General features: G+C 36.9%; 1 protein-coding gene across 2 annotated transcripts in view; it reads left to right on the top strand.

Moving 5' to 3' along the window:
- Positions 1–20,182: 20,182 nt before the first annotated feature.
- LOC306876668 (E3 ubiquitin-protein ligase Midline-1-like) overlaps positions 20,183–20,342 on the top strand; it is a gene marked incomplete at its 5' end in the record, with an annotated part of 25,903 nt that continues 25,743 nt past the window's right edge. Inside the window, one exon of one of the 2 annotated variants that reach the window (XM_079428010.1) lies at positions 20,183–20,342. This exon is cut by the window's right edge and continues 527 nt beyond it. In XM_079428010.1, the coding sequence (XP_079284136.1) occupies positions 20,186–20,342 (157 nt within the window). The other variant, XM_079428009.1, reaches the window with a different exon arrangement.

Here is a 20,342-nt window from a genome sequence, read left to right as displayed (position 1 = left end):
GACTGAGATACTATTATAGTTTTTATCAGTAGTTTGTATTAGTTTTTATTTTTAAATGAAAATGATGAATGCTGCAGAACCAAGCAGAATATATTGAGTGAATATCTTGCGTCTGAAAATAAACTCTGCATAGCGTTTGATGCCGCTGACCTCAGAAACTCTGGTGCTGGTAAACCCGTCTGTGGGCGGAACAACTCAGGCTGGGACTAGTTTACATGTAACCTGCAGTAGACAAGTCTCTGCCATTACGACTCTTTAAATCCAGTCGCTTTGGCCCAAACTCCTTAGTGTCTCAGAGAGTGAAGGAGCCTCTGGGTTTACACGACTGCCAAGATGTGTGGCAGATGCCCGCAGAACGCCATGGCAACAGCTGGCATGACAAGCATGCAATGGTTTTAAAGGAGCAGTTCACCCCAAAAGACCTTCAAAAAGAACTTACTCTCTGTTATTACTTCTATGGGATATTTTACAGGAGTCCAGTATATGATGTAATTATTCCAGATTTTAAATACAGAAATATTCCTAGTAAATTGAAAATTTGTGGCATATACTACGGAACTTTTTTTTTAATCTTATATTTAGTTGGAATATTTTTCTTTTATCTTTAAACCATAAAAATGGAGCAGAGTCTGCACCCAAAATATGTATGCCTAGGACTAAATTTAAGCTTTATGTATCTGAATTGCATATAAAATGTTCATTCATTTGGATTATATAGTTCTAAAAACTAATGAAGTTAATGATATTCATTCATATTTGTCCGTCATAAAGACTGTAAATGAACTAGGTCAGATTTCTGTAACCGAATGTGTTTTAAATACACAATGTCCATGTCAAAATATATTTCAAAATGTTTCAAAAAATAAAAAACATTAAAAAACACATTCTAATCTTACAGTCATCAAAATGTAACTACTAGAGATCAAAATTAAATACAAAAAAGATTTAAAATTTAAGTTTATTTTTAGTTTTATATTGTAATATATTAATTTATTTGTGCTTTGGAATATTGTAAAGTATGTTATTTGCTGATTTATATATTTGGAAAAAAATCTCTAATTTTATCTATAACTGAATATTGCTTATTCCACAGCTAGCCATATTTGCACCATGTTCATATACTTTTTAACGGAATTAGTTTATTGTTTATATGCAATTCAATTACATAAATCTTTAATTTAGGCCTATGGCTATGCACTGGCTCTGTTGAGCATTCTGGGTACAAATTGGTTAAAAAAGCCCCTTCACTCTGGAAGTCGACTACTCACTTTGAATCAGCTTTTCACGGCCTGTTTTAAAGTGAATGCAGCCTGGCTTGATTTCCATGCAAATGAGCGCTGTCAGCAGATAGACACGGGACACAGAGGTAAGTGCAAGACAAACAATAGGTTTATTGAAAAGAGCACTGGGAATGAGAGGTGTTATTTAGACGCAGCCCTCATGCTGTCAGGTCCTTGTTTTAATGCTTTTGTCCTAATTAGCAAGTGTCTGTGACCACAGACGCCTCCCTCCGGATGTTTCTCCACTTTGAGTGGCAGTTTTGCCAGACGACGGGGGGAAATTTACCTCTAAAGTGTCCAGAGACAAAAATACAGATACAAAAGCTCAGGGCTTGAAGGAAGGGGTTTGGATTGGGATCTCTCTTACTCACCGGCATGATTTGCCAATAGTGCTGGAGGGAAAATATCACATTTAGCATCTGTTTCTTAAGGTGCTCAAGGAACGGACACGGCTCTCGAGCGTCTCAGAAATGGCCAAACGCTGGATCTCAGACTGGTGAGGAGAGATTGTTTGTTGCTTTCTGCTTGCTGTGTATCAGTGGCTGATTGTTTGATATCCGGTCCGCTGAAGATGACTGATCATCAAACTGTTTTCTTTCTACAGTGTTTGTGTCAGTCATTCTGCTCAGGATTTGTTCTAAATCTCTAAATCTAAAGTAACAAACTAATGCAATTAATTCAGCTTGAACTGGTTATCCTGCAGTTTTCATGCAAACTATATTTTGCAGTCAATTTTAGTATTAGTGATACTATCATTTATGTATTTATTTATTTATTTCCATCCAATCTTCATGTAAACTTTGTTTTGCACTTAATTATAGTCTAGTATGTGCTACTATCTATCTATCTATCTATCTATCTATCTATCTATCTATCTATCTATCTATCTATCTATCTATCTATCTATCTATCTATCTATCTATCTATCTATCTATGTATTCGTTATTTAATTATTAATTGTTTGGTTTTTTAGCTCTATTCATTCATCTCTAATTATTTTTTATTACCATGCAGTCTCTTTGTTTTGTAGATAATTTTAATTTTAGGGGTGCATATTTATTTATTTGTATTTATTTAGCTTTATTTATTTATTTTTTATTACCATGCAGTTTTCATTTGAGCTTTATTTTGTGGATAATTTTAATGTTGTATTTATTTAGTTATTTAGCTAGCTGGTTAGTTATTGATAGCTGAAGTTTGAGAGAAATTTACGATTTAAAAGGTTCAAACTTTTCGTATTGATTTGTTCACCATTCAAAATGTGATGGCCTTCTGTAATATTTGGATACTGAATTCTGATTGGTGTTCTTTCTTGCATCTGTTCAACTATATACTGTTTAGGTGCCATTAAAACAGATTACAGATTACATTCTGATTCTTTTTTTTTTACACAGAATCAAAGACTAAAACCTGAATTTATCACGAACTCAATGGCACTTTACTACTGCTGCACAAACACTAATACATCCTTCAGAAAAGAAGCATATAGTTGTGCAACTCCATTGCATTTTACAGGGAAACGTGGCTTGGGATAAACAACGAGCATCATTAACTTCCATCTGAACTCGCCCTTCAATTCACAAATTGCAGATTTTCATGATCTCATCTTGGAATCGATATCAGTTCCTGGTAGACTCTCAGCCCTGTTCCTCAGTTTACTCACTAGTTAGTTAGTTAGTTAGTTGTGTTCACCATTGCACACTCACTGAAGTTTTGGTTTTGTTGCTCTGCTTTGGCTGAAGGTTTTTGGACAGAATTACAGCTGTAGAATAATGCCAGAGCGAGGCTTGGAAAAAATGCACGCTCCAGGCACAGATCCACAGATCATATGTGGAACAATCATTATCACAATCCATATCAGACGGCTGGAGGTATCAATAGCATTCTTGCTAACAAGAGCTGGTGAACATTGCATTTGATGAACATCATCTAACTCAAAACAGTGCGGGTGAACACGTCTAACTACAGAAATTCCAGCATTCTTCAGTTTTACCACAGACTTGGGAACGAAATATTACAGCAGCCGACCAAAGTATTTCCACACTCGCACACAACGGCACTGACTGGAAACACCGACGCTTTCATAAAGAGCAGAATAAACGTTTGTTTAGTGAAAGCGGCTGGGTGAAATGAGCGTTTCCCTAGAGTGCATAAAGCAGGCGATCAGATTGCGTGTCAAATCCTCAAATGCGGCGTGTTAAATCTATAAGTGGCTGCTTCTTCAACGCTGGGAACTTCTTGCCTTCTTGAGCATTTAGAAAACAATTTGACAACTAACATTTTCAAAACACAAATGCACATCATCAAAGGAGTTCTGTCAATCGGTCAACCAACAAACAATCATTTCTATCTCAGATTGTGCATTTTGTTTGAAAACATTTTAGTAGAACTGACATTTTTTAGTTTTCACTGCAATTTTTTTTTTTTTTAATCCAAGTTGATTAAACTTAAATTTTAAGGCAACATGAACACTATAGTTTTAAGCTGACACAACATATTATAAGTTATTATAATATTGAATTTGTGTATCTATTGCATCAGTATTTTTTTTTAAAGTGAGTGCATGTATTTAATAATATTTTCACGCTTTGTGCATAATTTAGTAAATTGGGAAAAAATTCACAAAAAGTCATATTTATCTTAATTACATCATGCATCTTATATTTAATCTCAAGCTCTTCATTGCCATCTTCTGTAAACAAGTACACTAACATTTAAAAACTATATTAGTTTTTTTCTTCATTAGTTTGCTGGTTTTGATGGAAATGGCAGTTGAAATGTAGTAAATATAATTTGCAAATATTTATAAATTATTTAATGCAATTATTATAATAATTAGTATATTTCAGACTATTTTTCTAGTTTTGTTTGTCAAAGTTTATTGAGTACGTTTTAAAAGAAAATACTGTTTCTTGCGATTTTTAAAACTATATATGAAATTATTATCTGATTGTCATACACTGTAAAAAAATCCAACTTTTGAAAAGTTCTACTAACCAATGTAAAAAGTTTCAGTGTTACTGTACAAGCTGTTCGTGCATAGATGAGATCCCTAAAGTTGCAAAGACTAAAGTCTCAAACCCAAAGAGATATTCTTTATAAAAGTTAAGACTTGTCCACGCCCCCCTAAAACGGCTCTTTCAAACACACCCCCACATGTCTACATCACAAAGTGTAAATATTTGCGTAATGCCGCCCACATGTTCACGCGTGGTTTCAGTAATCGCAGTAGTGTTGATGTAGCTGGGTCAGGGAGACGCTGTGTGTTTCTATGAGAAAGCAAAGTCACTTTATTTTTCCTTCCGAAAGCAGATCATTGGTTAAGATTTGTTTACAACACAGCAAAACTCAAATGTTCGAATTTGTGCAATGCATTTCACGGACGACAGTTTCGTGAACCTAGTAGAGTACTGTGCACGAAGGCTTTTTCTATAAAAAAAAGGGTAAATTCTGACTTTGCTATGACAATCTGACGCTTCTGAATCAGCGACTGTAAATATGTTTCGTTATTAGTTCAAGCATTTGCTATTGACTGTTCAAATGTGGAGTTTTGAGCGTAACCGGTCGTGTGTGTGTGTGTGTGTGTGTGTGTGTGTGTGTGTGTGTGTGAGGGGAACAGGGTCACATCACAGCAGTGTGTACAGCCCGTCAGAAATCATCTTAACCGCGGCTTGTGTGCAAATACATACTAGCATCATCACTGTGTCTGTCACGCGACTCTGCTCCCCTCTGATGAACTGATGGTAAAACTAGCTTGAAAGCTGAAGCTCACGATTATGGAAAGGGGCGTTACATTTCTGACGCATGCTTGTGGTGTTCGGCCAATCACAACGCACTGGGTCAGTTGCCCAATCAGAGCAGACTGCACTTGTTGGAAGGAGGGGCTTTATAGAAAATGATGCGTTTGAGAGAGGCGGGGCATAGAGGAACTACCATAATGTACAGTATTTGAAAAATAATGTGTTCTTTGAACATTAAAGCATGTCAACATATTCTGTTACACCAAATACACAAAATAATGTTCTATAAAATAGCATCATATGACGCTTTAAGTTGTCGGTTGCTAGTTGAGTTAACGATAGGTTGCCTTATGTTTTTGAGTTAGGTCAAAATTATAATTTTTTTACAGTGTAGTTTTAAAAATGTTTGAATTAAAATTTTTATGGTTGATATTCATACATTAAGACTTAACGTAATAAAATCGAAAATTCTAGCGAATCTAAAAGATGAAGTCATGATTAAAAGTTCCCAAAAAGTTTTGATGAGACCTTCATATAACAAAGAGTTCAAATATGTTAGTCTGAATAAAAATCAACCCCTGTGACATACTGGAAAAGTGCCTGAAGTTGAGAAACACCCAATTATAAGTTGTGCAATGTGTTGAATGTTTCAGCGTCACACATGTTGTAGAAACATGAGTTTGGCCTGTTCAAGATGTGAAGGAAATCGCCTTTTATTCCATACATTTTAAAGCACTTAATATCGTTATAATGCAATTTGTCATTTTGTGCATCAGCTGGTGCTTCCAGAGACCTTCAAGACTATAATGTAGCTCTATTAGAAGACATTTATGTAGCGCTCGTCACACAGTGATTCGGTCCCTGTCTCTCCATAAGATAATTAACTCTTGCTGACATTGACTGGCAGCCGTGGGATAATTAAACTGGATTTCTCAGCACTGTCATCATGAGTTGTGCGGTATAGCATGAACTAAACGTGCCTTTGTTGCCGATTTTAATCATTAGTTTTAAAGGTCTTGTTACCCTCATGTCATTTCAAACCTTTATGCTGTTATTTTTCTCTGGAACACTACTCTTTCGGTAACACTTTTCCATTTATTAACATTAGGTAGCTGCATTGTGTAAGATAAACTAACAATTAAATATACTTATTACGTTATTAAAATCAGAAGAACGTTGTTTTGTTTGCGCTTCCGCTCTGCTCCTGTGTGCAATTTCCCGCAAAATCCGTCCCGACTGAATTCATTAAGATATAAATCATTATTACAGGTTTATTAAAGTGCATCTGGCTAAAGAAAGGCACGATTAGACTCTTTCAATAATGAGTAGGCTATATATAAAAATTTCATAATTTTTATATGTATTTATCAAAAAAAATAAAAAAAAAATAGCATGGTGTAGCTCTAATGGACCAGATCTTACATGAACTAATTTCATTTCAATAGAAATCTGATTGTGCGAGCTCATATTGAAATGACTGGATTCCGCTCACGAAATTTCGAATTTTCATATTCATCATCCTTTCCTATCAAAATACTTGCTACTGGTGCTAAAACGCATAAAACCGAACCTGATCGGAATTGTTTTATGACAGAAGAAACTTTCGGAGGCAGTGTGTAAACACGATTGACACGAGGTTGTATTTATTTTTTAACGTGCAAACATTCCGGATGAGAATTTCGGACTCTTGTGAGCTCAACTGCGCTTTAACTAGCATTAGAACAGAATAACAAATATTTTAAAGCATTTCACCCAAAAATTTAAATTCTGTAATTTATTACTCAGCCTCATGTCGTTCCAAACCCGTGAAACCTTCGTTCATCGTCGGAACACAAATTAAGATATTTCTGATGCATTCCGAGAGCTCTCTGACCCTCCCATAGACAGCAAGGATCCTTACATGATCAAGGCACAGAAACGTAGCAAGGACATCTTTAAAATAATCCATGTGACATCAGTGGTTCAACCCTAATTTTATGAAGTTACGAGAATACTTTTTGTGCAAAGAAAACAATAATAATGTCTTTATTCAACAATTCATCTCCTCTACATCAGCGTAGCACCATTTTGGAGAATATCTGCTGGACTTCATAAAAGTCAGATTGAACCACTGATGGCAGATGGACTATTCTGACGATGCGTTTCATACTTTTCTGTGCTTTGACAGTGTTAATTACTTGGCAGTCAATGGGACAGTCACAAGCCTCCTGATTTTCATCCAAAATATCTTAAATTGTGTTCTGAAGACGAACGAAGCTTCTACAGGTTTGGAATAACATGGGGGTAAGTGATTAATGACAAAATTTTCATTTTGGGGTGGAGTAACCCATTAACTATGGTACCTTATTGTAAAGTGTTACCAAACTTTCCATGCACTTTCCATACAACATCAGCTGAAAAGGTTCTTCTTTAGTATTCCACAGAAATAAAACAACCTTCACTCAGCCCCGCCCACACTGCATACGCCCCGCCCCCGATCTCTGATTGGCTGGTTGGGCGGTGCGTCATGAGCGGGATCTGCTGTTCTATCAGAAATGGAAGAGGGAATGACGGCGGATAGAGAGAGAGAGATGGAAAGAGAGCAGAAACAGAGATGAAAGACGCCAGTGAAGCACAGCAGCTCTCTGAACTCATTTAGCCTGTTGGCTTCTGTTAACGCACTCTCATCTGACAGCGAGACTTTCATCATGTTGCAGGTAAGAAGAGACTCTGCATTCCTTCAGGTGCTTTCAAAGAAGTGATTTACACTTTTCAGCGCTATATTGAGTACAGACACAGGCGTAGGCAGCTTCGAGGAGCTTTTTTTGTTGCAGATTCAGCAGTTTCTGACGTCTGTGAAAGTAATAAGTCAGTAGGAGCCATTGATTCCATTCGTCAGTCTCTTTACTTCCATGATTGTTGCCAGAAGGTGGGAAGAAAACTCGCAGAGCCTCAGATGTTTGAAAGTTTATCTCGGGACATTTCTATTTTTCTAATAACTACCAATAGATGTCACTGTTAAGATGTCATATTTCAGTCCACAGCATGTGCATTGCGTTTGAACTCCAGATTCTGCACGTTTTATGAATGCATTTTACAATTCATTGATTTAATTAACCATGCAATACACAAATGCATGCTGTAAAAAGATGCAATTAACAAGTAGCAAGAACATTAAGGTAACATTCCATTATATAATTTTACAAAAAATATATGAACGTTACTTTTTAATGTTCTGAAACAACTAGTAACAAAAATCAGGAAAGTTTCATAACGTAAACGTTACAAAAAAAATAAAATACTTGCACGAAAGATGCATAAAATTTAGTGTTATGTTGGAAATAATAAAACAATAGAAATGCATTGGTTGTCACACTTATGCATTACGTTTGAACAACTTATACATGAATGGCACCTTAATGCTGAACGTTGATTTATTTAATAATGCAAAATACAAATGCATGCTTTAAAAATATGCAATTCACAAATATATCCCAAAATTTGTTTAAACCAGATACAATGCAAAAATATCAAGTGAAAAGCTATTTTAAAGGAAAATGGAACAAGCAGACTTTTCAAATCAAACATTTCACAGTAAAACAACAGTTATGTTGGAAGTGATAAAACAGTAGAAATGCAATGGTTGGTAAACATGTGCATAAAGTTTTAACTAAAGGTTTTGCATATATATATATATTTTTATTAATGCATGGCACCTTGATGCTGAACATTGATTTAAATAACAATACAATATATAAAAATGCATGCTCTAATGCATGCAATTCATTAAAAATATGCAACGCATTAAATGCAAAAAAACTAGTTCATGTTGGAAATAAAAATACAATTCACAAATATATCCCCAAATTTATTTAATTAAATGCAATAAATAAATAAATTAATTTAAAATTAAAGGAGCAACAGTTTGTGTTAAAAAGATAAGCAATGATCTTTAGTTGTCAAACACTAGTGAACATCCCTGCATAATGTGATAATAATGCATGCGTGAACTTCATACATCCACTAAAAATCACCAAAATATTAGTTGATTAAAAGACTTTGAGCAAAAATGATGCCAGTGAAGAGGAAATTAATTTTAATGCACTTATACAGTGACTTGTTTTAATACATTTTGGAGCACAAAACTTACAAACTCTACCACAGTTGTGTTGCTGGGAGAAGAACAACAGCGAGTGAACTATTGAAATATCTTGGAGGTGAGATCAAGAGCAGAACTGGGCTGAACCTTCTGTTAGTATTTATCAGCAGAGAAGGTCTGGTTTTCTCAGGGCAGGGCTGGAATCTGTCAATAATCACTGCAGGGATGATGAGGGATTGAATGGGATCCTCAAAGCACGTCATTTGAAAGCTCTGGATGTTTGGTAAAACAAGGATGGCTCTTTCTCACAACATTATCCAGCCAGCATTGATCTGTGATGCAGATGGCACAGCGTCTGGCACCATGTGTGCTTTCATTGATCGCCAGTGCCAGTTTGGTTCATGGTGATATAGTTTAAGGGGCTTTTTAAGTAGTTGGACGATGGAAAACAGCCGGCACAAGACTGATCAATGAGATCAAGCCACGTGAGAGACATGACTAATTACTTCCTAAAAATGTAATGCTTAACATCCAAATATGACAAAGAATCTCTAAATCAGTATTGTTCCTTGTTTTAGAATGTAGACGCTTTTACTGAAAAATATTACGTGATACTTTTACTACTTTAAAAGTCTTGTTTTCAATATATGTCATGTTAATAATTTTGCATATTGTTAGATTTTTGCAGTTCAAGGTAATATTCATTAATTAATATAAATGTTTATATAATTAGCACAATTTTCTATTGTCAAGCGTACATTAATTTCATTTTATATTAATATCATTAGCAAATAATTTTTTATTGCTTTAAGCATACATTTGTATTTTATTTTTTATATCTTGAGAAAATTGTTTTTATTGTCTTAAGCATACATTCTTATTTTTATTTTTATATTATTAGGTGTTAAGCATACATTTTTTTTAATTTTAGATTTACATCATTAACATTTTTTTTATTTATTGTCCCACCTCTATTTACCACCAGATCCAGCGCCCGCCCCATGGTTTCTTCCCCCGGCTTGACGCTCCACCTGTCTTAGAGCTTAGCACAGCTAGCTAGAGCCGAGCTAGCAGCTCTAAGCACACCAGAGGTCAGTCTCGAGCGACTGGTTCCCTTAGTAGACTATTTGGCAGCGTGGAAACTACTGCCAAATGTGTCTTGATGGGTCCTGCACACTGTAGAAAGAGGCTATTGTATTCAGTTCGGCTCTCCGCCTTTCAACGGGGTCAGTCCCACACTGCTGGGTCCTGAGCAGGCTCTGGTAATGGAACAAGAAGTGAAAACTCTCTTGAGGAAGGAGGCCATCAAGGTGGTTCCTCCTCTCGACAGAGAGTCCGGGTTCTACAGCTGGTAATTCCTCATTCCTAAGAAGAATGGAGGGTTGCATCCTATTTTAGATCTGAGTCAACTGAACTGCTCAGTCATGCGATTGAAGTTCAGGATGCTCTCTATTGAGCAGGTCGTGTCTCAGACCAGGTCTGAGGACTGGTTTGTCATGATCGATCTAAAAGACGCATACTTCCACATCTCCATCCTTCTCCATCACAGGGAGTTCCTGAGGTTTGCTTTGGGGGCAAAGCTTACCAATACCGGGTTCTTCCTTTCGGTCTTGCACTCTCACCCCGCACTTTCACGAAGTGTGTGAATACTACTCTGGCTCCTCTGTGACTCCAGGGCATCCGCATACTCAACCACATTGATGTTTGGTTGACATTAGCTCATTCAGAGCGGATGGTGGTTCGACATCGAGATGTCGTTCTCACCCACACGAAAGAGCTGGGGTTAAGACTTAACGCCAGAAAAGTGTGCTTTCTCCAGTACAGAGAACCACTTATCTGGGCGTGGTGTGGGATTCGACCACGGCAGTCAAGAGAGTGAGAGAAGGCCAGTCACTCACTGTCAAGCAGTTTCAAAAACTGCTGGGTCTGATGGCAGCTGTGTCCAACGTGATACCTCTTGGCCTGCTGTACATGAGACCCCTACAATGGTGGCTCAAGACCAAGGGGTTCTCCCCGAGGGGAAACCCGCTCCGCATGCTTAAGGTCACACGGCAATGCCTACATGCCTTAGACATGTGGAGGAAACCTTGGTTCTTGTCTCAGGGCCCAGTGCAGAGATCTCCTTGTCGCCGTGTAACGTTAGCGACGGACTCATCCGTCATGGGAGCAGTCAAGATTGGCCACCCTGCCCGCGGTCTGTCGAAGGGTCGCCATCTCACGTGGCACATCAACTGCCTGGAGATGCTGGCCATGTTTCGAGCACTGAAACACTTCCTCCCGGACCTAAGAGATCACCATGTGTTGGTGCGCACCGACAACACATCGGTGATCTCTTACATCAACCACCAGGGAGGTCTGCGTTCGCGCCCCTTGTACAAGCTGGCGCACCAGATACTTCTGTGGTCCCAGGGTAAATTCCTCTCACTGAGAGCAGTTCACATTCCTGGGCATCTCAATATGGGAGCAGACATCCTGTCGAGGCAGGGGCTGAGGCCCGTGGAATGGAGGTGAAGCAGATATGGAGAGTTTTTGGCCAGGCTCAGGTGGACCTGTTTGCGACTCGAGTGACACACTGTCCCCTCTGGTTCTCTCTGACTCATCCAGCTCCACTGGGGCTGGATGCTATGGTACAGACTGGGCTGATGCTTCGTCTGTACGGTTTTCCCCCAATCGCTTTGCTCCCAGGAGTTCTGGAGAGTGTGTGCCGGGACGGGGTTCGTCTGCTGCTAGTAGCCCCGTTCTGGCTGAGCCGAGTATGGTTCTCGGACCTGATTTCTCTCCTCGACGGCTCTCCATGGGAGATTCTCGTCAGGAAGGATCTCCTTTCAGTGCTGGAGTTTTTGCAGGCCCGATTCTCTGCAGGGTTGACCCACTACACCCTGAAGGTCTACGTGGCGGCTATAGCAGCCTACTACGCCCCTCTTGGTAGCCAGTCAGTGGTCAGACACCCCCTATTTACACGTTTCCTCCACGGTGCGCTGAGGCCTCCGGCCAGAGAAGTTTATGCTAAGTGGTGGATCAGGATGCTATTCCATAGCCTCGAGTCCTCTGATCTCTCCTTGGGGGTCAAGGCTCACTCCTCCCAGAAGTTGGCCTTCGGGGCGCGGGTCCCGCCCACTTTAGCCACTCCCAGCTCCTCTGTTCTCTCACCTTAGTTATGCTCTTCCACACTAGGCAGGGATTTGAAAGGCTGGCGGCGTGGGCATCTCGTTCCCATAGCGTTTTCGACGCAGCTCGATTTCCTGAAGGGGAACATCTACAAGTTACGTATGTAACCATGGTTCCCCGAGGGAACGAGACTCTGCGTCTCAGGGCCATACTGCGAGCGCTTGCTTCATTCCTAGAAGCTGATGCCAGTTCCACCAGATGTGCTTTTAAGCTTCCTGGTCGCTACGTCACCCCGCCCGTGACGTCTCGCCCATCCATTGGACTGATTATACATGTGGTTCAGATCGTGGTCACGCTGAAGGCATTCCCATAGCGTTTTCGACACAGCGTCTCGTTCCCTCGGGGAACCATGGTAACAAACGTAAACTGGAGACGTTTTGTTTAATTTTAATTCAGTTTTATGTGCCCAGACTTTAGATTATTTTGCATTCATGAAAGGTTTTGGATTGCCTCAAGGCCACACATGCAAATAAAGACGAGATAAATGCAGTATTATTGATTCATAAGTTTCTGTCAACAAACGATGTATCCAGTGTAATGCAGTGTTGTAAGATAGTGTTTTCAGTGGTGCTCAGAGCTGGCAGGTCTGCGGTGTTTAACTGGAGGTCAGTGTGCTTTTGTGTGAGAGTGTCGTCTGTGTGTGTGATAGTCATTTGGTCCTGAGTCCACGTCTGACGTGAGCTGCTCTGAAGCCTTGGACAGCTGCTAGGAAAAACTGACCCGCTCGGTCAAAACTCATTTTCCATGAGAGCAGAGAGATGCTGCAAGCCTGTGAAACTGCCGAGACGAGTGAGATCGCAGATCAGCCGAATCAGGAAATAAATTCTATTCATGATACATATTTAATAACTGTCACTGATGGGAGTGGAGCCAGTCTCATTCGCAGATCAGATTTTCATTCCAAAATCAAATGAAAGAAATAAGTAAATATACATTGCATAAATAAAATTAATATTTTGAGAACTGTTAAGATGCATTTTGCATTGCAACATTATTTTTATGACATTTAGGGTAGACTGAGTACATTTGAGACGTGTACAGTTGAAACACCTTAAATAACTTGCATACATAAGAACCCAGAGCCATGATTTTTGCTCCACACGTGTATTAGTGTTCTCTTTAATCGTGGAAAATTTGAAATGTGTGCGTCTTTCCACGCCAAAGATATCGGTAAAAGTTTGGTGAAAGGTGAAATTTTTTTATGATTGTTAAACTTAACATATATCATTGCAAACGTTACTCTGTGCTCTAATAAAATTTATATGAAAAAACAAACAAAAAATATATATAATATATATATAGAACGTATGAATATAAAATTATTTATATATAATTGTATATTATTAAATTAATAAAATAAATAAAATTTAAATTATGTATATAGATATTTCATATTAGTAATTAATATATTTTATATGATACATCTATTCATTTATTTAAATAAAAAAATATACATTATTTTGTTAATTAGTTTACATTAATTTTAATATTAACAACAAACCAATAAAAATATTTATAGAATATTAATACATCTCTCTCTCTCTCTCTCTCTCTATATATATACAGGAAAAGCTGCCCGATATGTATATATATGTGTGTGTGTGTGTGTGTGTGTGTGTGTGTGTATATATATATATATATATATATATATTATTGTTTTATTATTTAAACTAATATTTTATATTAACTATAATTTAGTAATCAATAATACAAAAGACAATAAAAATAATTAATATAAATTAATAAAGAAAAGAGAAATCGTGTACAGTATATATATTAATTATCAATATGCTATTTATAGTTTAATATTTATTTACTTACCTACCAATAGCCTACCGATATTTGCAATATCCTTTGAATACATTTTATGATCTCGACTGCAGTCACAGAGAAGAAAACCCCAGTGCTAAGGTCATCAAAGGCCATGTGTCCAAACAAACTATGATATTTTGATACAAATCCATCTGTCACTTGGTATTAAGGCTATAAAACAATATTTGGCCCAATGTTTGCTCCATGTGTGTCCTGCTAATGTTAAAACACACAGTGTTTGCATCTTCAGCCTGTCATAATGATTTTCACATTGTCGGGCTTTCAGTTCATGGTAACATTAATTCATTTCAAAGACATTAAGGACTCTTTATAGGGTATGCGTGTAACGTGGGTTGTGAAGCAAAACCAATTGAGCGGACAGCAGTGAGGTATAATTACACACGGGTAACCAGCTCAGTCTGCTTTAATCGCGCTGATAGTCGGAGTGATGAGTAAATGAAATTTGTTTGCTCTCTTCTCTGTCTTTCGCACATGTATAGATTGAAGATGAAGTCATTCCCTAGTGAGGGCACTCGGATGAAGGGCGCATTGTGAGCGGCAGATAGACAGTGACCCTCTGCGCTTCTCTCGTTTCTCTTTAAACGGTGTTTCTCAGGGTGGAGTCGCTTTTCCTGGAATTATCGGACAGCTTTTCCTGTTGTGCTAATTTTACTTACAGTCACTCTCTCTCTCTCTGTGTTTATTAGTCATGTCCGATTCGCCAAACGAATCATTCTTTTGAGTTGGATCTTTTCTCGAGTCAGTTCGAAAAACCACTAAATGATTCGTTTGATTCCTTTCGGACTAGTGGTGATTTCTAGAAATCTTCAATTAATCAAGTAATTGATCAGTTAATCTTAAATTGAATTGTGTGTTTGTGTGTGTGTGTGTGTGTGTGTGTATTTTTGAGTTATCTAAAAGACAGGAAAAAAACAAAAACAAAACATTAATATTATATTAACTTATGTAATATAAGGTCTTATGTAATTTAATAATATTAAATTAGCTTAATATTAAAGTATAATTTCTAATTATAATATAAGTTATAAGTTAATTAATGCTTGTTTTGCAATAGTTACATAAAATATAATGTATTTTTTTATGAATAACTGAAATCCATGAAATTGCAACAACAACAACAATAATAATAATAATTCATAAAATATAAACTAAACCTAAAAGCATAAAAATATAAAACATTAATTACTTGTTGTAATAATGTAAACAGCTGAAATACAATAAAATATACAAAAATTGTTATGCTTAATTCTTTAAGATTTTTCACAGCTCATTTTCGTTTAGTTTAAGTTGAAGTATTAAAATAACTAAAACAAATTAAAATTAACTTAAAATCTAAAACTTAATAAAAACCATTCAGACATTTAAAAATGACAAAAACAACAAAACCACTTATAAAATATGTATAAAGATCACTTAACCGGTGTCAAGATCAATTCAAAATATACAACAACTATAATAGTAAATCAGTGTAAAAGAGCACTGAAATGCTTGCATGTTTATTGGAAAGTTTTATTTTTTATTTTTATTATTATGCCAAACATTCAGATGTAAAGAAAAAATAGAAAAAGATGAACAACATTAATATACTGAAACAGTGCCAGAGGACAGTTACAGCATATAATAGACCAAAAAAATAAATAAATGGGGCGTCGCTTTATACAATAGCATACTTACTTACAATATTATGAGTTCTAATAGGCTTTTACTTGTGCAGTTACACAGGACCTTACAATACAGCTTGAAATCGTTTATAAAATGAGAAAAGTTTGGTTTGGAGCCTGACCACTTCATTTTATGAATATGAAACTTCCCCATTAAAATTAACAATATGCTTTATCATTTTCAAATCCATGATCACTGAAGTATGTTATTACATCAAATCCACTAAACTGCAGAGAAATGCAGTAGCCCCTCACTGCAGAACAAAGATCCAGGGGGATACACATCTAGGCGGTGGAGATGGGTGGGTTTTTAGGGGTGGAGATGGGTAGGTTTAGGGGTGGAGATGGGTAGGTTTAGGGGTGGAGATGGGTAGGTTTAGGGGTGGAGATGACTGGGTCTTTAGGGGTGGATATGAGTAGGTATTTAAAAAAAAAGATGATCAATAGACTCAAATGAAGTTACAATTCAAATGAAGATTACCCAATTTGGATGTAATCTCATTAGTGGGGTATATATTATGCAAAATCTTTAAATGTGTTTCTTTAACTTTATTGGGGCACAGAATTTATAAGGTAAGAGCCATGCTTTTTTCCAATTAATCTGGTCTATTAAAGAATTCTCCTCGGAGTAATTATTTCTTGTATTTTTATTACTACATTTTGGGTCATAAATACACTTGTCGTCAACGAAAAAATTCTGCTCCCTTTTTATAGTCACTTCAAACGATAGATGACATTTCATTAAGTGAACGAAAGTTAATCTAAAATGCGGCGTCGTGATGTCAAGGGTTACGCGATGACGCAAAAGAATCAACGACTCTCTCGTTCAGTGAAAGAGCCGCTCGAAAGAACCGATTCGCGGAAATGGGTCGGACTTCCCATCTGTAGTGTGTGTGTGAGTGTGTCTGTGTGCGTGTGTGCATGTTTATGTGGTTTATGAGGACACAAATTTGTATAATGACATGGGTATGACAGAGGTATTACAATATGAAGGTGGTTTATGAGGACACTGCCTATGTCCCCGTAATTCAAAAGGCTTAAAAAACATACTAAATGGTGTTTTTTTGAAAATCTAAAAATGCACAAAGTCTCCTGTGAGGGCTAAGTTTAGGTGTAGGGTTGGTGTAGGGCAATAGCACACACAGTTTGTTCAGTATAAAAACCATTACGCCTATGGAGAGTCCCCATAAACCACAAAAACCAACATGTGTGTGTGTGTGTGCGCGCGCGTTTGTGTGTGTCTCCGTGCGTCTGTGTGTGCGTGTGTGTGTGAGAGTGAGGGCAGCGCTCTGCTCCGGCAGTGTCTTTGGATGATCGTGTTATGGGTGACTGCACCATCTGTGATTCCTGCCCTGGCACAAGGGCTTTTTTCCGCGAAAAACACTCTTTCTGAATCTGTAGAGAAGTTCTGGAAATGGCTGTGAAGCGTGAAGCGACGCGGAATCCATCGGTGGGTCAAACACAGCTGTGTACTGTAATAACTGTGTGTGTGACAGCATTTACTGTACCGTACTCTCCGGAGAACATGCGATTTCACTTTAAACGCTCTCGAGTGAGAATCAAATGTGTTGTAAAGCTCTCAAAGGGTTTGGAAACCCGATATTTAAGCTTAATACTTTAAAGTTAATTCCTGTAGAAATGAGATATTTGGACCACGTTTGTTCTGTTGAACTGCGAGTTTGAACTCAGTAAATGTTTAGTCATTTTTTGCTCTGAATGGATTTGAACAGTTAAACATGAATTGATCCTGATGCATCGGATTCATACTTTAACCCGTTTCACTCATCCTCATCATTCATCACAGCTTTTGATTTATTATCTTTTAATTGGATGCATTAAAAGTAGAAATGAAGTAGATGAATGAGCTGGATTCTAGACAAAGAGGCTCAAATATAAGTGTTTTCTCTATATATATCTTCCATTTGTATTATTAAATTATATCATATAGATTTTTCTTATGGACTTTATTATTATTTTAACGTGAAATCAAGGTCATATTTTGCTGTAAGGGGAGCATAATGTGGGTTAAAGGAGGGCAAATAATGATAGACCAATATATGTGCATTGCTAAACTAGTTTTTTAATATAACCTAATACATATTTGTTTTAACTTCTTTATTGTGATTTTAAGATTCAAAAATTATTCAGAGAGGCTCAGTTTTTATTTTTCCATTTATATGATTTATTATACTATATTATTGAGTTTTCTTGAGTTTATTATTATTTTAAAATGTAAAAAAATATATATATATTTTTGTGTAATGTGAGCAGAATTTAGGTTAAATGAGGGCAGATAATGATAAACCCACATATGTTTATTAATATTAATATAATATATTTTATTTGAGCTTCCATATTGTGGTTATAACCACATAACTTCATCAAAGATTCTCAAGTATAGTGTTTGCTCTCTATGTTATTGCCATTCTTTCATTTGAATCATTTATTATATGGTAGTATTATTATTATTATTATTTCAAAATATGAAAAATGTTATATTTTTGTGTAATAGGAGCATCATTTGGGTTCAAGGAGAGCGAATAATGATAAACCAACATATGTGTATCACTAAACTAATTTATTGTGTTCAAGACTCTTCATATAGAAACGGAAGGTCATCGTTTACTGTTTCTGTGCAAATTTTTACAGATATTGTATTAACATCAAACAATTGTTCTTTTGTTTCCTGATGGCTTTGAGAAACAGTTGCTCAGTCGATGTGCCAGCAGTGATTACTGCATCTTCACACAGCTTCACTGGCTATTGTGGAGTAATGAGCTTTAGCTTCTTTTCACACATAATGAGTGGATGATGAGAACTCACCCAGTTTATCGTGATGGCCGATAGTCCGCCTGCTTACATCTGCGCTGATGGGGCTGTCAGAAACAAAGCCTTAGTGTACTAGCAGCAGATGGAATTGTAATATTAAACAATGAAAATCACAATGCAAACAAGCCCAATGCAGAACCTGGGTGGTGCTTTTATTGTTGTTTGACATTGCCGCTTTCCCATTTTTTTTGTAATCTGGAATATGTAGTCTGATTTCAAACATGTAGTACTTGTATCTGTAATTAGATTATATTACATTTTAAAATGCTTATAATAAAATCACAGTTACTGTTAATCTGAAAGGATGTTAAGATATATTTAATATTGCAGCCATGCAAACTTTGGAAAATATACACAAAAACTGCTTTTTCCCCTTTTGTGAGCTGTCACCGTTGGCATATATTTACATTTACATTTATTCATTTAGCTGACGCTTTTATCCAAAGCGACTTACAATTGCTATATATGTCAGAGGTCGCACGCCTCTGGAGCAACTAGGGGTTAAGTGTCTTGCTCAGGGACACATTGGTGTCTCACAGTGGATTCGAACCCAGGTCTCTCACACCAAAGGCATGTGTCTTATCCACTGCACCATCACCACCCCATCACCATCACCATATAATGCAACCAGGATTGCTGAAGCCAACAGATTAATCTTTGTATAAAAATAACATGATGAAGTCATTTACAAAGTCTGTAATTTGCCTCAAAATCTCAGGTGAATACTATAATTTTGCCCCCCTCAACAAAATAGTGGATTACTAGATAAATATGCATTCATGGCATCTAATTTTTTGTTTTTCAACCAAATTTTCTAAAATTTGGTTGATTAGACACAGAATGTCACTCAACTCAATTTGACTCTATAAATCACTCAAATTATGCCAAATCTGAGATCTCTGTTGTTGAGATCTCTTCTGAAACCCTAGAGGTCTTTTACTCGGGAGGAACATTGGAATTGCAGGATCATTTTTTTTAGGGGAATCGACTAAGATAAAAAGGTCTCACTTTTGGTTTTTCTTTCCTGCAGCTTATGATTATGAAATATAAATGAGTCATGAAAGCTTTGAGTGGTTGCTGAGGCAATATACACCCCCGTTCAAAAGTTTGAGGTCGGTAGTGTTTTTGAAAGAAGTCTCTTCTGCTCACCAAACCTGCATTTATGATCAAAATATTGTGAAATATTATTACAGTTTAAAATAGCTGTTTTCTCTGTGAATCTATGTTAAAATGTAATTTATTTCTGTGATTTTTCATGACTCACAGATGAATAAACAGCATTTATTTGAAATATTTTTCTTTTATACCAAAACTTTCATGTTCCATGAAGATATTTAGTAAATTTCCAACCGTAAATATATCAACTTAATTTTTGATTAGTAATATGCATTGCTAAGAACTTGATTTGGACAGTTAAGGGGGTTAAGTAAACTGAGCAAACAACTAAAATCTTTTTTTTTTTTAAATCTAGTGCCTATGTATTAATTTCAGGAATTTTTGAGCGGTAATGTAACAGCAGAGGTTGTGTTTCGCTTGTTCGCAGACGGCTAAACGGCTTCCCTGGGTTTCGCTGACGTCCCCATCGCTTCACTGAAGATGGACACACTGGAGTCGGAGTTGACTTGTCCAATCTGTCTGGAGCTTTTCGAGGATCCTCTACTGCTGCCCTGCGCCCACAGCCTGTGTTTCAACTGCGCTCATCGCATTCTGGTGTCCCACTGTCCCATGCTCGACGAGTCCAGCAAACCCTACT

This window comes from Barbus barbus (assembly GCF_936440315.1).
Source record: "Barbus barbus genome assembly, chromosome: 11".
Taxonomy (NCBI): Eukaryota; Metazoa; Chordata; class Actinopteri; order Cypriniformes; family Cyprinidae; genus Barbus; species Barbus barbus.
Note: the sequence above shows the minus strand (reverse complement) of the source record. Positions and strands in the feature narration are given on the sequence as shown.